This window comes from Etheostoma cragini, chromosome 14 (genome assembly GCF_013103735.1).
Source record: "Etheostoma cragini isolate CJK2018 chromosome 14, CSU_Ecrag_1.0, whole genome shotgun sequence".
Taxonomy (NCBI): Eukaryota; Metazoa; Chordata; class Actinopteri; order Perciformes; family Percidae; genus Etheostoma; species Etheostoma cragini.
Genome location: NC_048420.1, coordinates 14,886,407 through 14,908,587, shown reverse-complemented (window position 1 = coordinate 14,908,587; position 22,181 = coordinate 14,886,407). Strand labels below are relative to the sequence as shown.

Genomic DNA, 22,181 nt, shown 5'->3' with positions numbered 1-22,181 from the left:
GCAAACTGCAGGGGAGTTCAGTTGATCTGCCTGAATATACTGACTCAATAAAGGGTGCTATATGTCAACCTGATACACACACAGACACACAAATGCACATATTTTGACTTCCAACTGAAAAAAATAAAGAAAAGAAACTACAGTGTTGGGCGTTCGTGCGTCTGTGTACCCGTTGAATGCCATTGTAACGCTGTATGTCAGCATAATGATGTCATCAATCATTCTCTGTGTCCATTGGTCAGTCTGGTCCTGCAGAAGCTTCTTATCTCTAATCTGACCCAACACAATGATCTAAGGCTCAGTGTGAACACATTCACTTTGGAAAGGTTTTCACCAAATAAAGTCTGTGCATTAGGTTTTCTGACGTTGTAATATTCATCTAATCTCAAATTTGCTAGACTTGTTGGTACCATAAAAACACACTACAAACAAAGGGTACCTGTAATTAATATGATAGCCTTTAGCAATATATGTATCCTTGTTATTGACATAAAAATAGAAGATGCCCCCTAACTTTTCTGTCAAAATCCTGATTTCATTTTAGCTTACTTGTATAGTTGTTTAAACATCATCCTTGTCAATTTCCTTATAAGGGCATGTTCCTTTAAAGTGTTTATATTATAAAAAAAAAAACCTTTTCTGGGCTTTGGGATGGTATTTTGTGTCTGTGGTGCTTCCACATGCATGCTAGCTCGTTCTCAATGGCAAAACACTGCTACAACACACACTAGTTCACCATCATCTCCACAATAACTACTTCCACGAGGCTGCCGTACAAGGTGCCACTTGCTCATCAGATACACACTCATACACAGTTACACTCTGATGGCGCAAAATCAAAAAAAAAAATCCCCTCAGAGTTAGCTTGTAGGTATTCTCTGATGGACTGGTGGATTATGTACACAAGTTACGACATTGATTTGTTCCTGAGTTCCAAAAATACTACAAAGTCTATTTATTGATAGCTGGAATGTCTTCCCACTGAATAAAGTCTACTGAATATAGGACATAAGCCAAACTAACAGCAATGAATTGGTAAAAGTGTACAATAATGATTGAATTTTTGATAACTTTGAAATGTTCAGCAGTTTACAAAGCACTGGGACGAAAGATGTATTTGTACCAAGAGGATGTTATTTCCAAATAAGCCTATGAATTATGTACCTTTTGAAAACTCCTTCGTATGATTCTCGATTTTATTTTCTATTTTATTTACTTCACCCCGAATGATATTTATGCTCTCTGGGGTGCAGGGTCAGGCAGATAATCTAGAACAGGTAGAGGTTAAGTGTCCTTGCTATGCTTCAGTAGGTATTGCTGTAGGGAGGATTGAACTTCAGCCCTCCACTTTGGGGACTACTCACTAACCGCAAAGGCCATCCTGCTGAGAAAGCAGCAGTTATAGACCTTGAGTGTAAGGCAGAGATCAAACCGAAGGAAACGCTTATGCGTGTCTGCTATATGAATGTAGTGGGAAAAACTGTCAGCTGGGCCAGACGCCCTCAGGTCTACCACACTACTTCTTAACTGAATTCACGCATACACAGTTTAATAGTTTGTACTAATCAAATAAACAGAATGGATTCGGCAACATTCAATGCTATATTAGGTTTACTGTACTGTTAGCACAAATACAGAAAAAGTGAAGGCTGTCCCAGGGAGAAGCACACTGAATACACTCGGTTCCTGCGGTCTCTTTAATGCTAGTCAAAGAAAATACTAAAAATTGTACTATGTTCCGCCATTATATTTTTTATACCCATACATAACCTTGGTTTATCAGTAACCATATACCAATTAAATGTTGTGTAAGGTGTTAGGTATTATCATGTAGAACCTCTCAACAGTCCTGATTTCTATAAAACAGCTACTCCTATGTTTGCTTTTTGTTAGTGACCTGTACCAGAATAGCCTCATTATCTGATCTCACCTGTGAATCAGGCATCCTTAGCTTGGGGATTATCTAGTGGTCAACAATAAAATAGGTGGCCCTTTTACTTAATTTCTGGATTAAAACATGATTTACAGAGTTTTGTGATTAGATAATCAGACAGTAAGACATTACAAGAACCAAGTCAAAACATTGTGAAGATGAACCACAATGTTGAAATTCAGACTTTCTCTTAGCAAACTTCCCAGTGCTTATGGGGTGTGTCAGTTATCCTCTGAACCCATAAAACAAAACTTTGGAGAACTGTGAGGAAGGGCAGTGGAGCTACACTATAGGCTTTGGCAATGTGATCCTGCCTGAATCATTTAATTTTGCTCCACATCCCAATGGTTTACAAAAGTGTGCATGTGTGTGTGTGTGAGAATCCTGGGGGAATCCAGTTGATCTGAATATATAAACCAAAAAGCGGATATGTTTTTAAACACACACTCACTCACTCACTCACTCACTCACTCACTCACTCACTCACACATGCACGCACGCACACACACACACACACACACACACACACACTCACTCACACACTGACTCATACACACAAGGCAGTTCATGCCTAAAGCATTCAGTTAATCTCGCTCATGATTCCAATAATATGCTTTTAGTACCAGATAGACCTCATCAAAAACTTTAATTTGATCTAGAATTCATTATCACTTCAATGATAGTGTGGCCCTTTTGGCATTAAGCCCTCTCTACTGTGTGCCAGTATAAATAATGATGAGCGGGAGAGAGACAAAGTTACACAGATACACAGAATTGCTGTGAGACAACCATTGTGAAAATACTCCATTACAAGTACAAGTCCTGCTTTCATAATCTAACTTAAAGCTGCAGACTGTGATTTTAAACTTACTATGAATCAAATGACTGTGTAATATAAAAGAAGTCATTCTTAGTGACAAATCTACAGAGAATTGGCACCGATATGTGCACCTCTACAGAGCTTTTAAGTGTCGTTTATCTCATTGTTTTGTTTTTCCGGCCTGCAAACTGGGCTCTCAACAACCTCATTTCTGGCCAAACAAGCTGATTTTTGTCCGTGAAAAAGCTCTGATAAACCCACTGTATGCTACCTGCCCAACAACAAGTTGCAGACTGACTATTTTAGCAACTTATGAGTAAAGGTAGCTGCATAAGCAGCTACAGAGCCAGATCGGTTTCTTTGGATACGTTGGAAACCAAAACAGAGCAAAAATTTAATCAGTTTTTCAGAGAAAAAACTCTTAGCTTTGTTTAGCTGCGCCCAAAATGAAAAAAACATCTAAATTAATACAGCTTTGAGTAAAAGTACAGAAGTATTTTTAAAATACAATCAAAGCGTCAGCATAAAGAGTACTCTGTATGCAGAAACATTGCACCTGTGAGAGGTATATAGTAGAAAGTAACTCATAAATATAGCGCTTAGCTAAATGTAGAGAGGTAGAAAGTTTAGACTTGTAAAGTATTAATTTAGAATTATTAAGTAGTATAAAATGGAAATGCTTAAGTGGGTACCTCAAAATTGTACTTACTTAATCAATCCACCTTTGTTGATGAACATACAGAAGACACAAGCAGAAAGGGACAAGAGAAAAAAAAAAGAGAAACAGAGTTATATAGGCAGGTTGAGCAAATGATAAGGGACAGGAAGAAAAATGGAGAGAAAAAGAGTTATACAGACATGTAGAGCAAATGACAGTGTACTGTAAATCATGAATTACAGACAATGGCTGATACAGGGACCAAGACAGCGTGAATAGAAGGTGCAGAGAAAATGACTGACAGATGCAGGGAGATGCAGAGAAACGGGTTGAAGTTAAAATAAATGATGGGATGTTAGCTCCTCTAGTAATGCTAGTGATAACTCTCCGCGCTATCTCTATAGCAACACCGTGCCCATTTTGCTTTTGGCACAGTGATGGGCTGGCCATTCGTTCAGGCCACGCTGATTGAGCTGTCAACGCACACACACATACACACCCTGTTACAGAGACACACACACACGCTCTTTGAGACATGCAGATAAGTCATTTCTTATGTGCAACTCAAACAAACACACACACACACAAACACACACACACTCTTCATCCCTATGTATCCATCAGTTTATAAATTGCAGTGAGCTGAATACTAGAGAAGGTCAACTGAAGATGAATTGAGAATTAGAGAAACAAGCATTAACTGGGTTTAGTCAGGGGGAACTGAGGCAGAAATACAGAAGACAGAGAGACAGGAAAACAGAGACACAGACAGAGAGACAGACAAGAGAGATATAGTGTTGTCTCTAAGGGCTCTTGTACTTGTTCTGACACTCTCTTACAGCACCACACAGACGCACCCCATTACACGCACAACAAAACACAAACACACTGTGATGTGATTCTTTTACTTGTCCCTTGCCTTCACTTTTACCACTAAGTCACAGCAGCCGCCAGGAGTGTGTTTGTGTGAGTGCTTGAATGTATGCATTCCTTTGAATTGTGTATGCATGGTAAGTTTGTGTGAATTATGTTTGAATGCCTGTCCCTGTAAGTGTTTCACATGCAAGTCTGCTGTGACACCACCAAATGTGTGTGCATGCAAGCTTGTTATTTTGCAATGTTAAGTGTTTCTTGGCTATCAGTATGTGTCAAGGTATGTGTTGCTGCATATGCACATGTGTTTGTTTGAAAATGTGACCATATGAGCGTTCATGCCTGTGTGTGTGTGTGTGTGTGTGTGTGTGTGTGTGTGTGTGTGTGTGTGCGTGCGTGCGTGTGCAAGCATGCGTTTGTTTGTGTGTGTGCTGCTGTTAACTGTATGTGTTCCTGCGGCCTACTGCTGAACAAACTAATTAAGGAACAAACACTGCTTCAAACCAACCAGAAAATTACCTCCCAACTCTAACAGGGCGACCCAAGGACAGACAAGCAGATTCTCTATCACATCCATTCAGAACACACAGCCTAATATAGGCTTGGTTAGTTTATCAAACAACTAGCATGTGTCATTTTTAACACCCCAGTGAGTGTAGCTTCTGAGTTTCTGTTTGTGAGTTTGTATGATTTTGTGTTGACATACAGTAATGTGCTTCTTTAAATTTCAACTCAGGACTCTCAACTTAAACCGCACACTTTTACACCACAGGTCATCCAAATCTAGCTTGTCTGCTCAAGTAGACAAACACAACAATATCTGTTACATCACACTGTGATATTTAATCTGCATTGTCCCAAAAGGGAATATAATTCATCCCCGGCTAGTAGTTGGAAGTTGTTGACTTTCAATAGATGTTGAGAGTAAATTGCTGGCGAGACTCTTTATCAGTCAATACTAGCTAATCCTGTGGTATTTCACAGCCAATAGCTTCCAATTAAGTACTTCTATCCAGAGAGATGTTGTTGACAGTATCAATAACTTCTTTCTGACCTTCTGTGCCTCTTTCTGTTCTTGTCTTCTCTTTCTGTCACCAAACTCTTAGCATTGTATTAGTGTCACTTGTAATTGTTTTTACTACACTATAACTTTGATCCACAAGTGCTATTTTTTGCTGTCTGTGGCTAAGAATAAACCTTATGGCTTGATTTTAAAGGTAATTATTTCTTTGTTGTAGTGCTGTGACTGAACAGTATACAAATGTTCTTGCTAATACCACCACAAAGGGCACAGTTGCTACTGATAACAGTGACATGATTTTTCTGTTCACAGTGAAGACATGTGGCAGTAATCTTCAAGGGCCATCTGGAACGTTTACATCTCCTAACTTCCCCATTCAATATGAGAGCAATGCACAGTGTGTGTGGATAATTACTGCTTCAAATCCCAATAAGGTAAATCTCCTTCTCTCTCTCCCCTTTTGTTTCTCTGTCTGTTGATCAAACTCTCAAATTTAAATTGTTGTTAATTTACACACATTGCTACTATTACTATTTTGTAACTGAATGGAATATGACCATTCAATCTGTTTATTGCATCACAGAGTATGTGTGACTTATACACTTGCCATACCATTAGAAAAGCATACAGATGTAGATGTAATACAGTAGTATGTAAAACACCTTATAACTTATCTCAGTTAATGGTATTGTAATAGTACTTAATTATAAAACTATTTCAGTCAACCAACCACATTGAATTACTTTATAATTATGGGAATCTATATTTGGAGAATGTACAAAGGTGATATTTCAATGTAGTGTATCCAAGCTAAACAAAAAGAAGTGCCAAACGTAAACCCTGCAGGTGAGTGATGGGGTGGAAGAGTCAGTATTGCTTATAGTTGCAAAGTATTATTATTATTTTTTTTTTTAGCTATTATTTATCCAGGTAATTCGATTGAGAACAACTTCTGATTTGCAACGTTGACCTGTCACATTCACACAGTTACACAGTCATACCTGGAAGCTGACCAGTAGAACCATAGTCTGATCTGCTGGCAACTGAGCAGCTCCACTGGAGCAGTTGGGGTTAAGGGCCTTGCTCAAGGGCACCTTAGTGGGGGTGATGAGGGCCAAGTGCTGCTCTTTCACTTTCCCCAGCCAGATTTTATCCTGTCGGTCTGGGGATTGAACCAGCAACCTCCCAGTCACAAGCTTCCTTCTTTAACCAGTAGTGAGTACAGTATGCCAGTATGTGTGTATGTGAGTGTAGCAACTTAGCTCAAATCATCTGCCTGAACTAGATTTGAACTATCTTTGAATTAGCTTACAGGTTTTGCTCCATTTGATTGTATGCATTCAGTGTAATTTTAATTGATATAACAAAGCAGCCCTAACAGGCATTTATAAAAATTAGTTTAGCGGCACCTTTACATAATTGAAATGTGTTGATAATAATGAGTGTAGGAGGTACTTTCAATAATATGCAAGTCAGAGCATATCAGTGTCTAATTATGTGTGATTGTTTAATCCTGCAAAGGGGCAGATGATAGGCTGGAGGTTAGATGGATAGCTGTGATTGGTTGCTGTTTCAGGAGAAAAGTGATTAGTATTCAGGAGATACAGGACACTGTCGTCAATGGCAACACCTGCGTCAGCCCCATAGGCGACGCATGCACATATGCGCGCAATCTCACATGCACACACACAAACACAGATACTCTTTAACATACAGTACATGTGTGTTTAATACACAACGGTTGGTCTTTTAACGAGCACACATGCAAACACATGCACTTTGCTGCTTTGATTTTGCTCAAAACCTTTGTCTCTCTCCCCCTGGATATTTGTACAGCAGCTGACCTGAAGAGGATGGACATCCATTTAGAACAAACACAGACGTAGTGCCCCAGGGGCTAAAACACAAAACATAAGCCAAACAGTCCCTGGTTCAAGTCCGGCGGGTCACCCCCTTTCACGCTTACAGCATTTCATTATAAAAAATGCCTAACAAATTATCTTAAACAGAATAAACTCCAGCTAACCTGAAAGCCACTGAAATGGTGGTCTCTTCCATCAGTTAGACAATTGAAGAAATTGTGAAAGATGGAGGAATGGAGGCTTATTATTATACTTAGCCCTTGTAAAGAGCCAGATGAAGCAAATGGTGGGCATGACAAAGAGTGACAAATAATTTCCCATCTTCATTCATTTTTCATCTGTCTTGGCATTTATATTAATAATACCATAAAGAAACTCAAACCTCAGTATGTAAATCTACATGGATTCCCTGTGATGGGACAGGAAGGAGGACCCAAACGCAGAGACGTGGAGGCAGGAATAGTCCGATACAGAGGGGTTTTATTCCAGTTCAAAAGAAATATGCAAAAGGCAAAGTCCAAACATAAATTCAACCCAACACTGGGAGAAGCAGGAGTCCAAAACGGGGAGGGAAGAACACCGGGGACTGGCAGGGGACTCACGGGGAAAACCACAGGAAAGCCGGGGAACAGGCAGGATCAGGCAGGCTGGCAGGATAAGCACACAGGGAGCAAGGGCGACATAAACTAACAACTCACAGGGGATAGGCGAGGCGAACAAACTCACAATAGGACGGCTGGACAGGCAGAAGGATCTGACAAAGGACAAAGAAAACACAGGGGTTAAATACAAGAGGTAACGAGGTAATGGGGAACAGGTGAGACGTCAGGTGAAGCACATCAGGGCGGGGCTGGACAATCAGACAAGCCAACGTAAAGCTAGACAAGACCAGACAAAACAGGAAATATACTACCACAATAAAACAGGAGAAAGAACAGACAGACACACAGGGACACAAGACAGAATCCAACAACACAAGACCAAGGAGAAAACAAAGACAAAAACACAAGAAGGCCAAAGAAGAAAGCCAACTCAAACAAAAAACCCAAACCACAACATTCCCATCTTTGGTACTGTCGTGGTTGTCTTTCTGCTGCCAGATAAGTGTTGTTTCTTTCTAGCAGAATCAAAGGAAAGATGCTTTAAAGTCAGTAAAGCCAATAGAATTACAATCAATTTTTAGCAATTTTGAAATACTTAAGTGACATATATTATTATTTAAAATAGCAAGCCAAATAATACTATTCTGAGAAAAGCCGTATTTCAACAAAGCCTAAAAACTGTCCTCAATTAGAAGGCGGATGATAGAATAAAGGGCAGTTTAGTGGGCAGGCGAGTTAGTTGATCTCCTGCAAGATACAGAAACACACACAGGGAAAAGAGAGAGTCTGAGGCTGGAGAGGGTCATGGTGCAAGCACTACAACACATTCAGAGCAGAGGAGTAGTCCCAACTGAACCTTCAAAATGACTGAACATCACATTTTGTTATTGTACACCTCTCTCCCAATTCCATCCTATACTCCATTTCTGTCATATCCTCTTTTTCATCCTTATTTTCCCCTTTTCTACATTACCAATCTCTTCTCTCTCACTCCCAGAGGCACTGTCCTCAGAATTACCCAGATTCTTCATTAAAGAGCTCAGCCTGAAACCATCAAATTACTATGGAGAAAGCGAGAATACAGAGAGGGAGGAAGAGGAGGTCACTCGTATCGCTCTCTCCATTGCACCCATTTCCCCACATATTCTACATTTCTCACCGTCTCCTTCTCATACTCTGGAGGTAAAAACACACAAGTCCTCTTCTTTGTCTCTTTGTGTCTCTGTCAGTCCCATTCCCTCTACCCCTCTCTGTCCGCCTGTTCATTTGCTCCCTCTGTCTCTCAGGTTAAGTGTTAATAGGGTTATATAGCTCTCTGATGTTATTGCTTCATTTATTTTTGGCAGAATGAGCCTTAAGAGCCAATTCATTCTCTCCTGTTCTCATTTAACCTTGGGGATGACATGCAGGGAAGGCCGTTACTATACGATACTATACTATACTATACCATACTATACTCTTCTCTTCTCTTCTCTCAGAAAACAGATCTTACTGTACTATTATCTTTTCTTCATTGTCCCCATCATTTAGTTTCTTTTTTTGCTTTTCCCATGTTCCCATCTTGTTGCATCTTTGAGTGTATCGAATCTTTTTTTTTGTTCATTAATTCACATACTGGATACAGCTGTTATTGAACATGCAAATGCTAGATTATGCTGAACTAGCTTTACGTCACTTCACACGCATAGCCTTTCCCACAGTTTCCTTTTCGGAGTTGGTATCTTAAAAAAGGCCCTTGCTGGAAACAGTTCAAAGTAACAGAAGCAAGGGGAAAAACACTTAGATGCAACTGAGTCTGGCTATCAGTCTTCATCAGCTAAAGCCTGCGTCGTCTCACAATGGTGCACTTTATACAGTTTCGGTAGACGCACGTTCAAGGGGAGTGGGTGGCAGAGGGTTTACTGTAATACTCTCACACACAAGCTACTATTCCCGGCCCTGTCTGTGCCCTCTTTGTATCACTGAATGTGGCGCTCACAAGGTGTCTCAGATATTACTATAGTAACTGTATCTTCAAGGTATCCCTAGATGTTATTATGGTATGGGTAGTGAGGAGCCTCGCACACCTTATTGTCTCCACGACAACCAAAGGAAGTGCTTTATCAAGTAGAAATTCAATTCTGTCGCCTCATTGGCTAGAAGCCATAGATGGATGGACAGAAGGAATGCAGCCGCCAATTAGAAGGAAAGAGACAGAGAGGCTGACAACAAGAGAGAGGGAAATATAGGAGGAAAGAGAGAGAACAAGATCACCAACCCATTAGAGGAGAGGGGAAATTTGCACGCGCACACACACACACACACACACTACACTGAAAGAGATACAGAACATAGACACAAACCCTAACCTCTACTCTGTAATAATGATGTTTCAATCTAAGTTGACTACAGTACATTGTTCACAGACACACACACACACACACACACGGGCACAGTGTAATCTAGTTATATTCCAGCTGTGTTTAATACTGTGTGAACAGTGCTGATTGGCATTAGGGTGTTCTGTAAAGGACGTATACAACACACCCTTCTCTGTCTTTATACACTGCAAGGACAAAAAAGGTCTATTTCCTGCTGCAGAAACAAAAAAGCTGAATGGTTCTCCATTGCATATCCAGAACACTAAGCCACTAACAGCCATTACTTTTAGCCATGTCCATCGTATGCTACTCACTCAGTAACCTCTCCCCTTTCAGTTCATCACTTATGACGCTGTTTTTCAAGTGTTAGTTTGTCACCTTTCTGGCAAAAACAATATTAAGGAGATACCCACAACTTTATGCTCAAATGTAGAAAAGGCAAAGTTTCTCTTTTCAGACGCAGATGAATGTGTCTGTGACTTAATGTGAACCTTGAGGAATATTTTCCTGTTGTAAAGCCACTGTCAGTGAATGCAGACCTGGTGTAAAAACTACAGTTATGAAACCATGAAACATCTACGTCCAGAGGGATTTATTTGATGTCATTCTGTATATTTTCTTTTCAAATTAGAATGTTGGTGAGCTTAGAAGAATAAAGTCAGTTTAAAATCCAAAATCACTTTTCAACATGTACTGTACACTGATCAAACAACTATTGTAAGCTGGTTATTGGCATGAGAATTAAAAAAAGTATGCACACCACATTTTCACTTTGATAGGCATAATGACTAAACCTTTAAATGCAGGATCTGGTCTTGCCTTTGGATAAATACGTATCCATTCTCTACATATCCTGCGCTTTAGTTATTGTCAGACTTGTATGCATACTTTCACTTTGATAGACATAATGACTAAACCTTTAAATGCAGGATCTGGTCTTGCCTTTGGATGAAATACGTATCCATTCTCTACCTATCTTGCGCTTTATGCGACTTGTATGTGTATTGAAAGTGTGTGTATTGAAAGCCTATGGTGACTATGTAATCACAGAAATAGACACATTAATCTCCACAAAGCTGTGCCTATCTCTATGAGTGAGTGTGTTTCAAGTGTGTGCTTATGACAGTGTGGGCTTGAAGGCCGCTTTGTCCCTGTGTGTGTATTTGCCAGAGAGAGTTCAGCAGGTTTCTTGGTGATGCTTTAATCCAATATGCCTTACATGCCAATACGACTGAGTCAGCATTGTGAGCAATGGGCAGATCCCAGCTTTATTTTTCTACACCTCCACCCTCTCATTTAACTCCTTTCTGGTCACATCAGGTGTTGGTGTTGTTGGTGATGTTATTTTGGCAAGGCATCAGTTGTTGTACTTCATGTAGACGTAATTAACCAAAATTAACTGAGCTTTTTGGTGTGACAGAATACAAAATAAGCCCATGAACACAAGCAAAACAGGTGACACTGCCAACAGATAAGCAGTTAAACAGCAGGTGAGTGGAAAGGCACATCCACTGCTTTTGTGTGTTCAGTTTTTCATTGGTTCCTTATTTCTTCATAGATTAAATGTTCATAGTGAGGATAAGCTGTTTATACTTCATGTCCCCAGGAGTCCAGGTTGCAGATAGTGAAGGGGGAAAAATAACTATATTTATTGTCCCTGACTCAAACAGAATGTTTGAATACAGACTACGCAAACAGATGCTCAGAAATAAGAAGATATTGATATGCACATAAATATTCTCACTGTTAACACGCCAGCTCAGAGGAGACTTGGACCTGTATGATGTTTTGGATGTTTTTGAAGTCCTCCAGCAGAATATTGAATCTGGAATTCTGTAAATTCCTCACAAGGAAAGAGGAAGAGGAGGAAGGATGGGTGGAGTGAGGTTTCAGTCTCCCCCTGAGGGTCAAGTCAGATTTCTATTTTGAAATATTCTAAAACTGACTTCACATTGATAGCATCAAAGATGTGCTAATTTTTACCGCCGCCCCTTTCCTATTTGTTGTCTCCTCCTTTCTCTTACCTTCTTCCATCTACCTCCATCTTATTCCTTCTCTCTACATCCTCTCTTCCCTCTGTCCATTGGAGCCTTTTTTCTGTCCCTTTTTCCTTCCTCTCTCTGCTTTTCTGTCTTGTCCTCTGCAAAACGTGTTTTTCTCTGGTCTTAGATGAAAAGGAAAGTGTTGGTTTAATAATTCTTGATCAGAGTTTTGAATTCTCCCAGCTTCAAGTGCAGCGCAGGAAGTGTTTCTTGTCTCTTCCTAGTTCTTCCTGTAACACTCAGTGAAATCCCATTACATTGTGTGATGCAATAATAAATGCCAGTGGTCCATTTTGTCAAAGTATATTTCAATGAATGGGGGAATGTGTCTTTGATATGGTCATAGTTGACAGTCTAAATATAAAAAACATATACTGTATGCTGGTTGTAATGGGCGTCAGTGAATGGCAATACAATTCTAAAGAAATATCTCTGACATCTATGTAATTCATATTAAATGTTTTGATGGAATTTTGATGTAATGTAATTTCACCAAAAAGTCACAGTGTGCCAAAGCAATACAAGTTGAGACAAAGGCACAAGTTGTAATAATATGAAAATAACGCACTGGTTTATGTCATAATAAAAGAAAGAGGTTTAGCGTGCATGCTTGCGTGTCACTGAGATGTCAGCGCCACCGATGAGAAGAAGCACAGCGCACAGAGCAAAAGTCTGCTGTCCTGCTTTGTGCGCTCTCTATTTTTCTTACAATACTCTAATCATAATGTTTTCTACCACAAACGCAGCCGTCGCGGCTTCACCCGGCGTAACGCTACGGCTTGCTGGTGTGGTGTGCAGGATTTGGTGATCAGGAAAGTAAAACTTAGATCTGTCATGAAGCAGTTGGATTTATTAACACCCTTTATAAAGATCTATTAAAAGCTTCTTTTTCATATTTTTAATTTATTTATTTTTTTAATTTATTTAGAGCATTATTGATAATTATATCATAATACTTAGCTTATTGGGAGAAAAACGGGTAGTTCAATGTAAAATCAGACCTCGAATCAGACTCCTTCGATTGAAGCATTGAATGTTTGAATATTCTTGGTCACCCCTAGTTCTTACACTAAGTTAGTAAACATTTCCAAATGCTGCAGGTTCTAAGGTCTCCAATGTTTGTTTGTTTTCTGGTTCTGTTTCTTCTTCTTGTGGCTATTGATTTAGTATCCCTGACTTGCCTAAATTAAAATATCAGTCCCAGAAGGATTTTGACTGGGGTGAGGCTGACATGTATGTGTCTGTGTTTTTGTGTGTAAACCTTAGGTAATCCAGATCAACTTTGAAGAGTTTGACCTGGAGATAGCCTATGATACTCTGACCATAGGAGATGGAGGAGAGGTGGGAGATCCTACAGCTATACTGCAGGTGTAAGTATTCCACTAATTTTCTTTTACAGTTTTCTAATCCAAATGAACCATTTTAGAAGAATTTGTGTCAAAGGTAGACAGACTGTAAACCCATCAGAGAAAAACTTATAACTAGAAATATAGAAACTTTGCTACATTATTCCATTCTGAATCAGAGGTGGGAAATGCCACTCGGTACAATATCTCTAACAATGCCAACATGAACAGTGTAGTAGCTGCTTGTAAAAAAGAAAAACACGGTAAGTTTTCAGAGTCAAGGATCACTGATTAAAATTCAGAGATTGTGTTACTTTATTAAAAAAAAATCCCAATGACCTTCAAATTAAAAGCCGTTATTAATGAAAAACACACTCAGAACTTCTACCCTGCTTGAAAATTCTTCTTATTAAGTTCAGTATTGTCTTCTTAAAGCTATAACAATCAGAAACATACAGAGTAAGGTCTGCTGTTGCACCAGGCAGATTATGGCAACAAAACAGCCTCAACAAAGTAATGTTGTGAGATAGGGTCCTTAGAGATGAATGTAATAACGTTCAGAAAAATGCTGCCTGAACTGCATTTTCTTTTAGTGATTTTATAAAGCAGATTGTGCAACACACAATGTGTTTCCGTAATGACCAGGTGCCGTCATAAACAGCAGCACTATTGTCGGTCTATCAAACACTTTACAACACAGTTAACAGGTTCCACATAAAGTTTAACTGATCCGAGTAAAAACTTTTACCAAATTTCAATGTTCCTTTTTAATTTTCATTCTGGTTCTTGATGTTATGCCATCAGCTGCCAGCTAGGCTGAAATCCTCCAAATTCTTTGTCGCAATTAGTCCGATCGTAAAACAGCAGTCTGCATTATGTGTGCTCCACTTTAAAAGATGGACTGTTCCTGAATTTTGAATATGTTCTGCAGTGCCCGAAAGGATAACAGATGCAGAGCCTTTACAAAGTGGATGATTTCAATTCACTTTGAGTCAGTCACTGTTAACTTTCATGCCAAAAAAGGTGTTGGCAGCCTGACAAAATGCTGGCTAGTATGAATGTACTCTGAGCCATTTGCTGTCTTGAGGCAGTATTCTGCAGAACCAAAGCAAACCAAATAAAAACATTCATCTCCAGCGCAGGGTGTTCAAGAAATGTGTGCACAGTCAGAGCAGCACATACAAATTTGATTATGATTGAAGTGAGGAAAATTATACTTTGTAGAATGTGATTAGGATGACAAAGATTTAATATATATGTTGTGCTCCAGCCTATCAGGTAGCTTTGTTCCTGACCTGATAGTCAGTATGACTCACCAGATGTGGCTTCACCTACAGTCAGATGAGAGTGTCGGATCTATAGGATTCAAGATCAACTATAAGGGTAAGACATGAGCATGTTTGTGTGTTTTAAGAGAGAAGAAGAGAGATGAAAAAGTAAATTGTTTTATGGAGATGAAAAAAGATGTGTGCATGAGCTTTTTAGTTAACTTTTAAAAACAATTTTGTCTAGCAAAACCTGACCTTCATCTTACCATCAATTAAGAATAGTTGTAATCTGTTCTGTTGATTCAGCTCCTGCCTTCCAAAAAATATTAACCTTTCCAAAGTTCTCAATTTGATATATGTAGTGTGAATTTGATTACAGTCCATGAAACACAGAGAGGTGAGCTTTGCTGCCGAAATGAACTTTGTGTTCCTCATTTGGCTGTTATTATCTTTGGATTTATTGCCTTAATGAGGTCACAGTGCCAAGTTGGGTGCAGTATGCAGTGAGTGAACGCAGACATGTTTTGATACATCTTTAACCTTTATTCTCCTTGAGTTTTGAATAATAGAGTGACTAAATGGTGATTTAAAGAACAGACAGTCCAAATGAATTAAAGCCGTTTGACTATTGTTTTGTAGTGTAAAAATTTGCAGAATTGTATGTACACTTAAATTAAGAAGGTCTACACCGCTTTTCAAATAAAATAATTAAGTACCACAAGTCCATCGAAAAAAGGTCCTGTGGCATGACATTTTTACAGGTATTTTTAACATTAACATGAGCTCCCCCAGCCTGTCTTTGGTCCCTCAGTGGCTAGAAATGGTGATAGGTATAAACCGAGCCCTGCCTTTGAGAAAATGAAAGTTCAGATGGGCTGATCTGGAATCTTTCCCCTTATGACCTCATAAGGGACATGGTTACCTACCCTTTCTCTGCTTTGCCCTCCCAGAGAATTTGGCCCACCCATGACAGAGAGACATTATGGCTTTCAATCGAGCAAGTGGCAGTTGGTCAACGCCACACCCCCAGCCTGCACCTTTCCCCCCACTTGTTCATTTCTCCTGAATGAGTTCCCTATAAAGAAACACTGAAAAATCAGTGGAACAAAGTGCTGTACCGCCAAAGATACTAAAACATAGAAAGAACACAGTAAATACACAAAGATCAGTTTATAGACAAAATGACAATACTATAGAAAGGCAAATATTCTAGTGTGTATAAAACCAGACAATAAAGATCTGTGTAAAGATGGGATTTAAAAAGAGCCAGTGTAGGGTCTAGCCTAACATGCTTTCCAGAGTTTGGGGTTTACAACTGTAAAGGTGTAAAGATCTCCTCTGTGCTCCAGCTTTGATCTTAGGACCCCAAGAAGCAACTGGTTAGCTGACATGAGGGACTTTGGGGGGCTGTATGGTTGTCAAAGGTCAGAATGATTGGTTGGAATAAGCTCATTTACTGATTTGTAGGTAAACAATCAAATCTTAAAATCAATTTTATAATGTGCAGGGAGGCCAGTTTGGGGGAAATACAAGAATGAGATAGAGGCCTGGTTTACACCAACATAAATGGCATTACATTAGTTAAGTTGGCTCAAGATGAAAGCCTGCACAACCCTTTAAAAATCACTAAAAGATAAAAATTGTTTGACCTTAGATAAGAGCCTAAGTTGAAAAAGCGTGATTTTCTTACAGTTTATCTGTTAGTCTATTTTGAAATCCCTGTACATTATCACACCAATATTTATAACAACAGATCCGAAAAAGGGCCATGATACTTTTGATTTTTCTGCATTATAGTAGAAAACATTCACCTGGATATTTATTATCCTAAAATTTGACTCTTTTTCACTTATACTCAAATGGTCCCTCAATACTAAGTGCAAGACAAAGGCTTTTTTTCCAAGTGCTGGCTCCATAACACACGAGATTTGTTATACAGTCGGACGCCTGTGGTATTACTGGGTGGCTGTGTGAAGTGTTTGCATGTTTTTGAGCAAAAAAGTTATACACAGATAGAGAGACAAGTGTGTGAGTGAGTGAGTGAGTGAGTGAGTGAGTGAGATCCGAAACCCACCTCCCATAGACCTTGGTTATGAAACAGAAACATTATCAGTAACTCTAGCCTTGCTGCAAATTCACAGATGCACTACACAGTGTGTGTGTGTGTGTGTGTGTGTGTGTGTGTGTGTGTGTGTGTGTGTGTGTGTGTGTGTGTGTGTGTGTGTGTGTCAGACAGGTCCTCGATCAGTGAGCCAACGAAGCTCTACCAACAAGTCACTCACCTCTTTCATTCCTCAGATTCTCCCTCTCTCCCTTCCCTTCTCCCTTTCTGTCTCTCTGCCGTTGTCATTTTTCCTCATTAGCCATCTCTCTATCGCCATTCTCTCTTTCCCTTCTTTCTAAAACCACAAGATTTTCTCAGTCAGTTGCTCTCTAATGCACTTTAGTTTGTTTTCTCTGCTTCTCCCTTTTCTCTCAAACTCCTCTCTTCTTGTTTGTTGTCTTTCAGCTGACCAGTCCTCCTTCTATTGTCCTCTTTTCACTCTTTCACTCCTCTGTTTCTGCTTCTCTCTGTCTCAACATTCTCTCTCCCTCTCTTTTTCTTGTCACCATTCATCTATTATTAAAGCCAAGGTCACCAACCCAGCAACACTTTGACTCTACTCCCCCGTTGCAAGGCATACAAATCACATACACACAGACACACACACACACACACACACACACACACACACACATATACACACACACTCCTACGCACTCGTAGCAGTCCAGATCGACTGTACAGCAATCTTTCTGTCTACCCGGAATCATGGCATGTCATTGCTGTAGATTTAGGGAGCGCGGCAACATTATTGACACCATTTACATTCAAGTTTCATTGTGTTTTTGTCTACTCTCTGAATAAATGCATTGATCATACACTAACATATCTGTCTGCACAGTCCATAAAGAGGTGTCAATGAGGTTTTAGGGCATAATATATCCGTGTGTGTGGATATACATGGAGTTACACACTACTACATTTGCCTTAAATGTGCTTTAGCATGTAAATTCAACAACAATAAAATCATGTTTAGTGATTTATATTCTTCTAACAAATGCAAAAGATATTGAGTGTGCACATTTCTAATTTGTTTTTGTCTGGTTTGAAAATAAAAATCCTCACACTAAGGTTACACTATGTCACTCAAAGAGATTACAATCCCAGGTAATTTCAAGTCGATTATTCATGTTTGTATTCTAATTGACTTTATATAATTTTAAACATTGTTGTTGCCCTTTTTGGGGTGGTAAGAATGACAGTGTTTTATGTAATGTTATGTAAGTTGTATGTATTGTATGAGTCAGTCTTGAATACAATATCTCATGAAACACAGCACACTGATATTTAGATAGGGTTGTTATTCTTTATGTCTCTTGATTAAATAATATATATTCAATATGTCTATCATTCAAACTGAAAGGCCAACTTTATAAAACATAGAGCAGGCAGAATAAATGTGCTCAATATTCTTTTTTGAATGGGTAGATATCAGATAAAGCCATCTCATAAAGTAATGTATTATTAACTTTCCCACTCACATTCTCAGTCAGAAAGGAGGCTTGGTTTGTGGCTTGCAGGGGCCTTATTGGCAGTGACATTCAAAATGCACCTAAATCTGTTCCTCTTCTCCTATTTTTTTCATAGTGTTTTTTTGCCAAAAGAAGAGTTTATAAAATCCGTAAGGGTTTTAAGCAATATTTCATCACCAGCTCATCTTACTTTTGAGGTATTAGGGGCCGCCAAAGAGTTGAATTTTAGAGCACCACCATTGCCTTCTATAATTGAAATGCAACAGCTGCCAATTGGATTGATGTAGGATTCAACACTTCACACAGTGAACCTTATGTTCCAGCAGTAACAGCTGATTCCTGCCAATTAAAACAGGCACAGGTGCTCATTTGCCCACACTCACCTGCAGCTAGTGAAGCCACATTGTGACCATGGATGTGGCAACTAAAGACACCTATCAGCACATCAGATTGATTAAGCTGTCAAGTGGATGGGGGTTGCGTTGTGTCTTTCCTGATGACAGATATGAACCTTTAACAGCAAGGCATGGCGGACATCTGAACTATATAAGTAATAATATTCCTATATTATATATTTTAAGTTAGAACTTGAAGTGCTCACTAAATTATACAACATTACCAATATAATTTATATTGTACATATTATTTCCATTATTTAAATCTGCCTATAGGACACATGTCTGCATGTAAAATGACTTAGATTTGAATAATTATTTCCTAATATGGTGGCTTTAAATTATTCCAAACATAGAACAATAAGTGCAAATATTTGCCTCATCATTTTCATTGAAATACATTGTTTCTGCTGATGAGTCATTTTTTCAACTTCTAGCTTTTGTAAGGGCATCATTCTAGCATTATCCCATCATCCTGTGTTATATAACGCTGTGCTAAGAGACAACGAAGTGCAGCAAAACGTCAAGTACCTGCCTCACAGCCAGTTGCAAAAGAGGGCTGTATGGTTTGTAAATCTCATTACAGATGTGTTTTATCTAGTGTCCTCCTCATGCTAGATGTTGCTGGGTTTATCTCATAAAATGCTAACTTAGCTTTAATTACTCTGCAGCTAAGGCTCATGCCTCAAAACTCTGTCAGGGAGAAGTAAAAATAAAAATCCCATTCCTAAATTTAAGCAAAAGAATGTTACTATGTCATTGCTCGGGCTGCTATTTTTTTCTTTTCTTCAGCAGGATTCCATCTCCAAGTCATAATGTCAGCTCCTACTTTTAGGATTTTATTTTAGATTTTTCATCAGCTTTTTATACTTTTTAATATGTGATGTATTTTATTGGAGGAAAATATGTGAAGGGGGATTTTTACAGCACTGTTGACCTCTGGTTGGATGGATCTGTAGGGTGTGTGTGTTATGTGTCATGTCTTCCTGCATCTGTGCACCCATATGTTTCTTTGAGTGATCATGTGTCTGTTTTTGGATATAACCGCGTATTAAGGTTGTCTCACGTTATTGACATTTAACAAACTGTCTAAAGTAGACTACATACACAGACTGATCTAAATGGAGAGATTAATAGAGAAAGCAATTTAGCAAAAGAGGACACAGGAGCAAAAAACTGAACTGCAACTGAACTTTATGAGGTATATCGTATTTGGATACATATCATTTTTCTGAAGGACGAAGCATTTCAAAGCGTAGTCAAGCTCAATAACAACCTCCCATTTTTTCATATATGAAATGTCATCCTGCGATAATGAAGCTGACCGCCTGCTCCGACCAGTAAATAGTTCCTGCACCTGTGTGATTTGTGTTGGGTCCCACACAATCCTAATCCTGTTGCAGCACTGTAGTCCATGTACGGAGCGGGGCCCTCTACATCACACAGAACTAAACAGCATTTCATTCAGAGCGGCTGAAACGCCAAGAAATATGAATTCATGAAATATTCATTCACAACATAACCAGAAATGTGGTTCAATTTTACAGTCAATAACCTTAGTATTGGGGCACTGAGCTGAATCCGGTTGTTATGTGTGTGTGTGTGTGTGTGTGTGTGTGTGTGTGTGTGTGTGTGTGTGTGTGTGTGTGTGTGTGTGTGTGTGTGTGTGTGTGTGTGTGTGTGTGTGTGTGTACACATGCACGTGTGCATCAGAGGTAACCTGTGAAGGGCAGAGCTTACTTAATCACAGAACTGTAAATAGCATTTCATTTTCTAGTCATGAATTATTGACTCGTATAATGTTCAATCCTCTTGTAGCCACCACTGATCCTGAAACACTATACTGTATCTGTAGTCCATTGGGTCAAAGTCCATCATAAAAAAAATGATTTTATCTCTCATTAGGATTCCATACATTTTAAATCATGTACGGCATTGCATATCTGAGCTGTGTGAAATATTTTGTCCTGATTCCTATTTTGTCAATCTCTGACAATAAATGGACTAAGCAATGTATTCACTTAAAACCTACAGCCGTTTTGGCCTTCATTGGTCGTGAAGTCGTTTGAAAGGCTCATCAAGAAGCAGCTCCAGATGGTTCTGAGCTCATTAGACTCTTGGTTTTTAGAATAAGCAGAATAGTTGTTTTTAAATGCTGCGTTAACCTTTCTTAAGTGTACCCTTGGCAGGCTTGTATAGGTTTTACTTCCTTGTTTTGATGTAACAAAGTGAACTCAAGCAATGGTGTGTTCACTGATGTAATAGTTATTTAACTGTTTTTTCAGATTTTCTAACATATTGTTCTCAGATAGGGAGGAGGAGTGACACTAACATCTTATTGGCACAAAAATGTCTTTTGAGATGTGGCTGTCCTGTTCTCCCACCTGTAATTTTTGTACATAGATTGCAGAAATCTTTGTGAGGACAGGCACATTCTAAAAATCCACTGATGATGCTGGAAGCACAAGCCTTTTTCAGGGTCATGAGACACAGTCTGGGTGTCTGGTTGAGAAGTTTTTACAGCAGACTTCAGTAATGTATTTCTGCCCAATGATGCGTCCAGATCAAAGACAACTGTCCAATTATTTTCTGTGATCTTGAAGTCCAATTTTCAGAGAGTTAGAGGTGTTTGGGAGTTACACCATTGAGTATAAAAAATAGTGTGCACTTCATGTTACCGACAGAGATTGTGTGTTTTAATGAGACCGAAAATTGATGTCTTTCTTATACACATCTCATATCAAATCAACCCTCAAAACTCCTCAGTGGCTTGATTTGGAACTTGAGACAGGGAGAAAAATATGTCAGTATTGGGATTTAATAAATTAGATCGTTTTCATTCAATAGACCATCTTCACTGATGTCTACAGAGGGAACAAGTTAATTTGAGCCACTCCCTTTAGGTCACATATTCAGAAAACCACAAGCTAATTAGACAGGCTGAATTTCTCATTCCTTCCTCACACTGCAAATCTTCTTAACTTTCGACTCAATTCCTCTTCTTCTGTGGCTATTATAGCGACTACAATATTATTTAACGTGGTTTTATTTGTTTAATGCATCTTGCTTTTTGTTTTGAAGACACTGGAATGGGATACACATATTGAATATAAAGCACAGCAACAGGCAGAACTTGCAGGAGACAGTTTTTATAGCATGTAACAAACTAGACTATGCATACAACTATGCATTCAGCATTTGATTACTATTTGCAACCTAGCTGTGAAATCAATGTCACAATGGTCACAAAAGAGAAACAGCAAATAAGCTTTTTTCTCCCAGTCTCATTATAACCACTATAAGCTATTGCCTTACTCTCTCAGATCTTTACAGGTAGTGCATTTACCCTTCTTTGTGTGTGTGTGTGTGTGTGTGTGTGTGTGTGTGTGTGTGTGTGTGTGTGTGTGTGTGTGTGTGTGTGTGTG

General features: G+C 39.0%; 1 protein-coding gene across 1 annotated transcript in view; it reads left to right on the top strand.

The window, feature by feature from the left end:
- LOC117957175 (CUB and sushi domain-containing protein 3-like) overlaps positions 1–22,181 on the top strand; it is a gene marked incomplete at its 5' end in the record, with an annotated part of 260,410 nt that overhangs the window by 147,297 nt on the left and 90,932 nt on the right. The window contains 3 exons of the mRNA XM_034892771.1: positions 5,618–5,739; positions 13,438–13,541; positions 14,788–14,900. Of these exons, the coding sequence (XP_034748662.1) occupies positions 5,618–5,739; positions 13,438–13,541; positions 14,788–14,900 (339 nt within the window). The remainder of the gene's footprint in view (positions 1–5,617; positions 5,740–13,437; positions 13,542–14,787; positions 14,901–22,181) is intronic.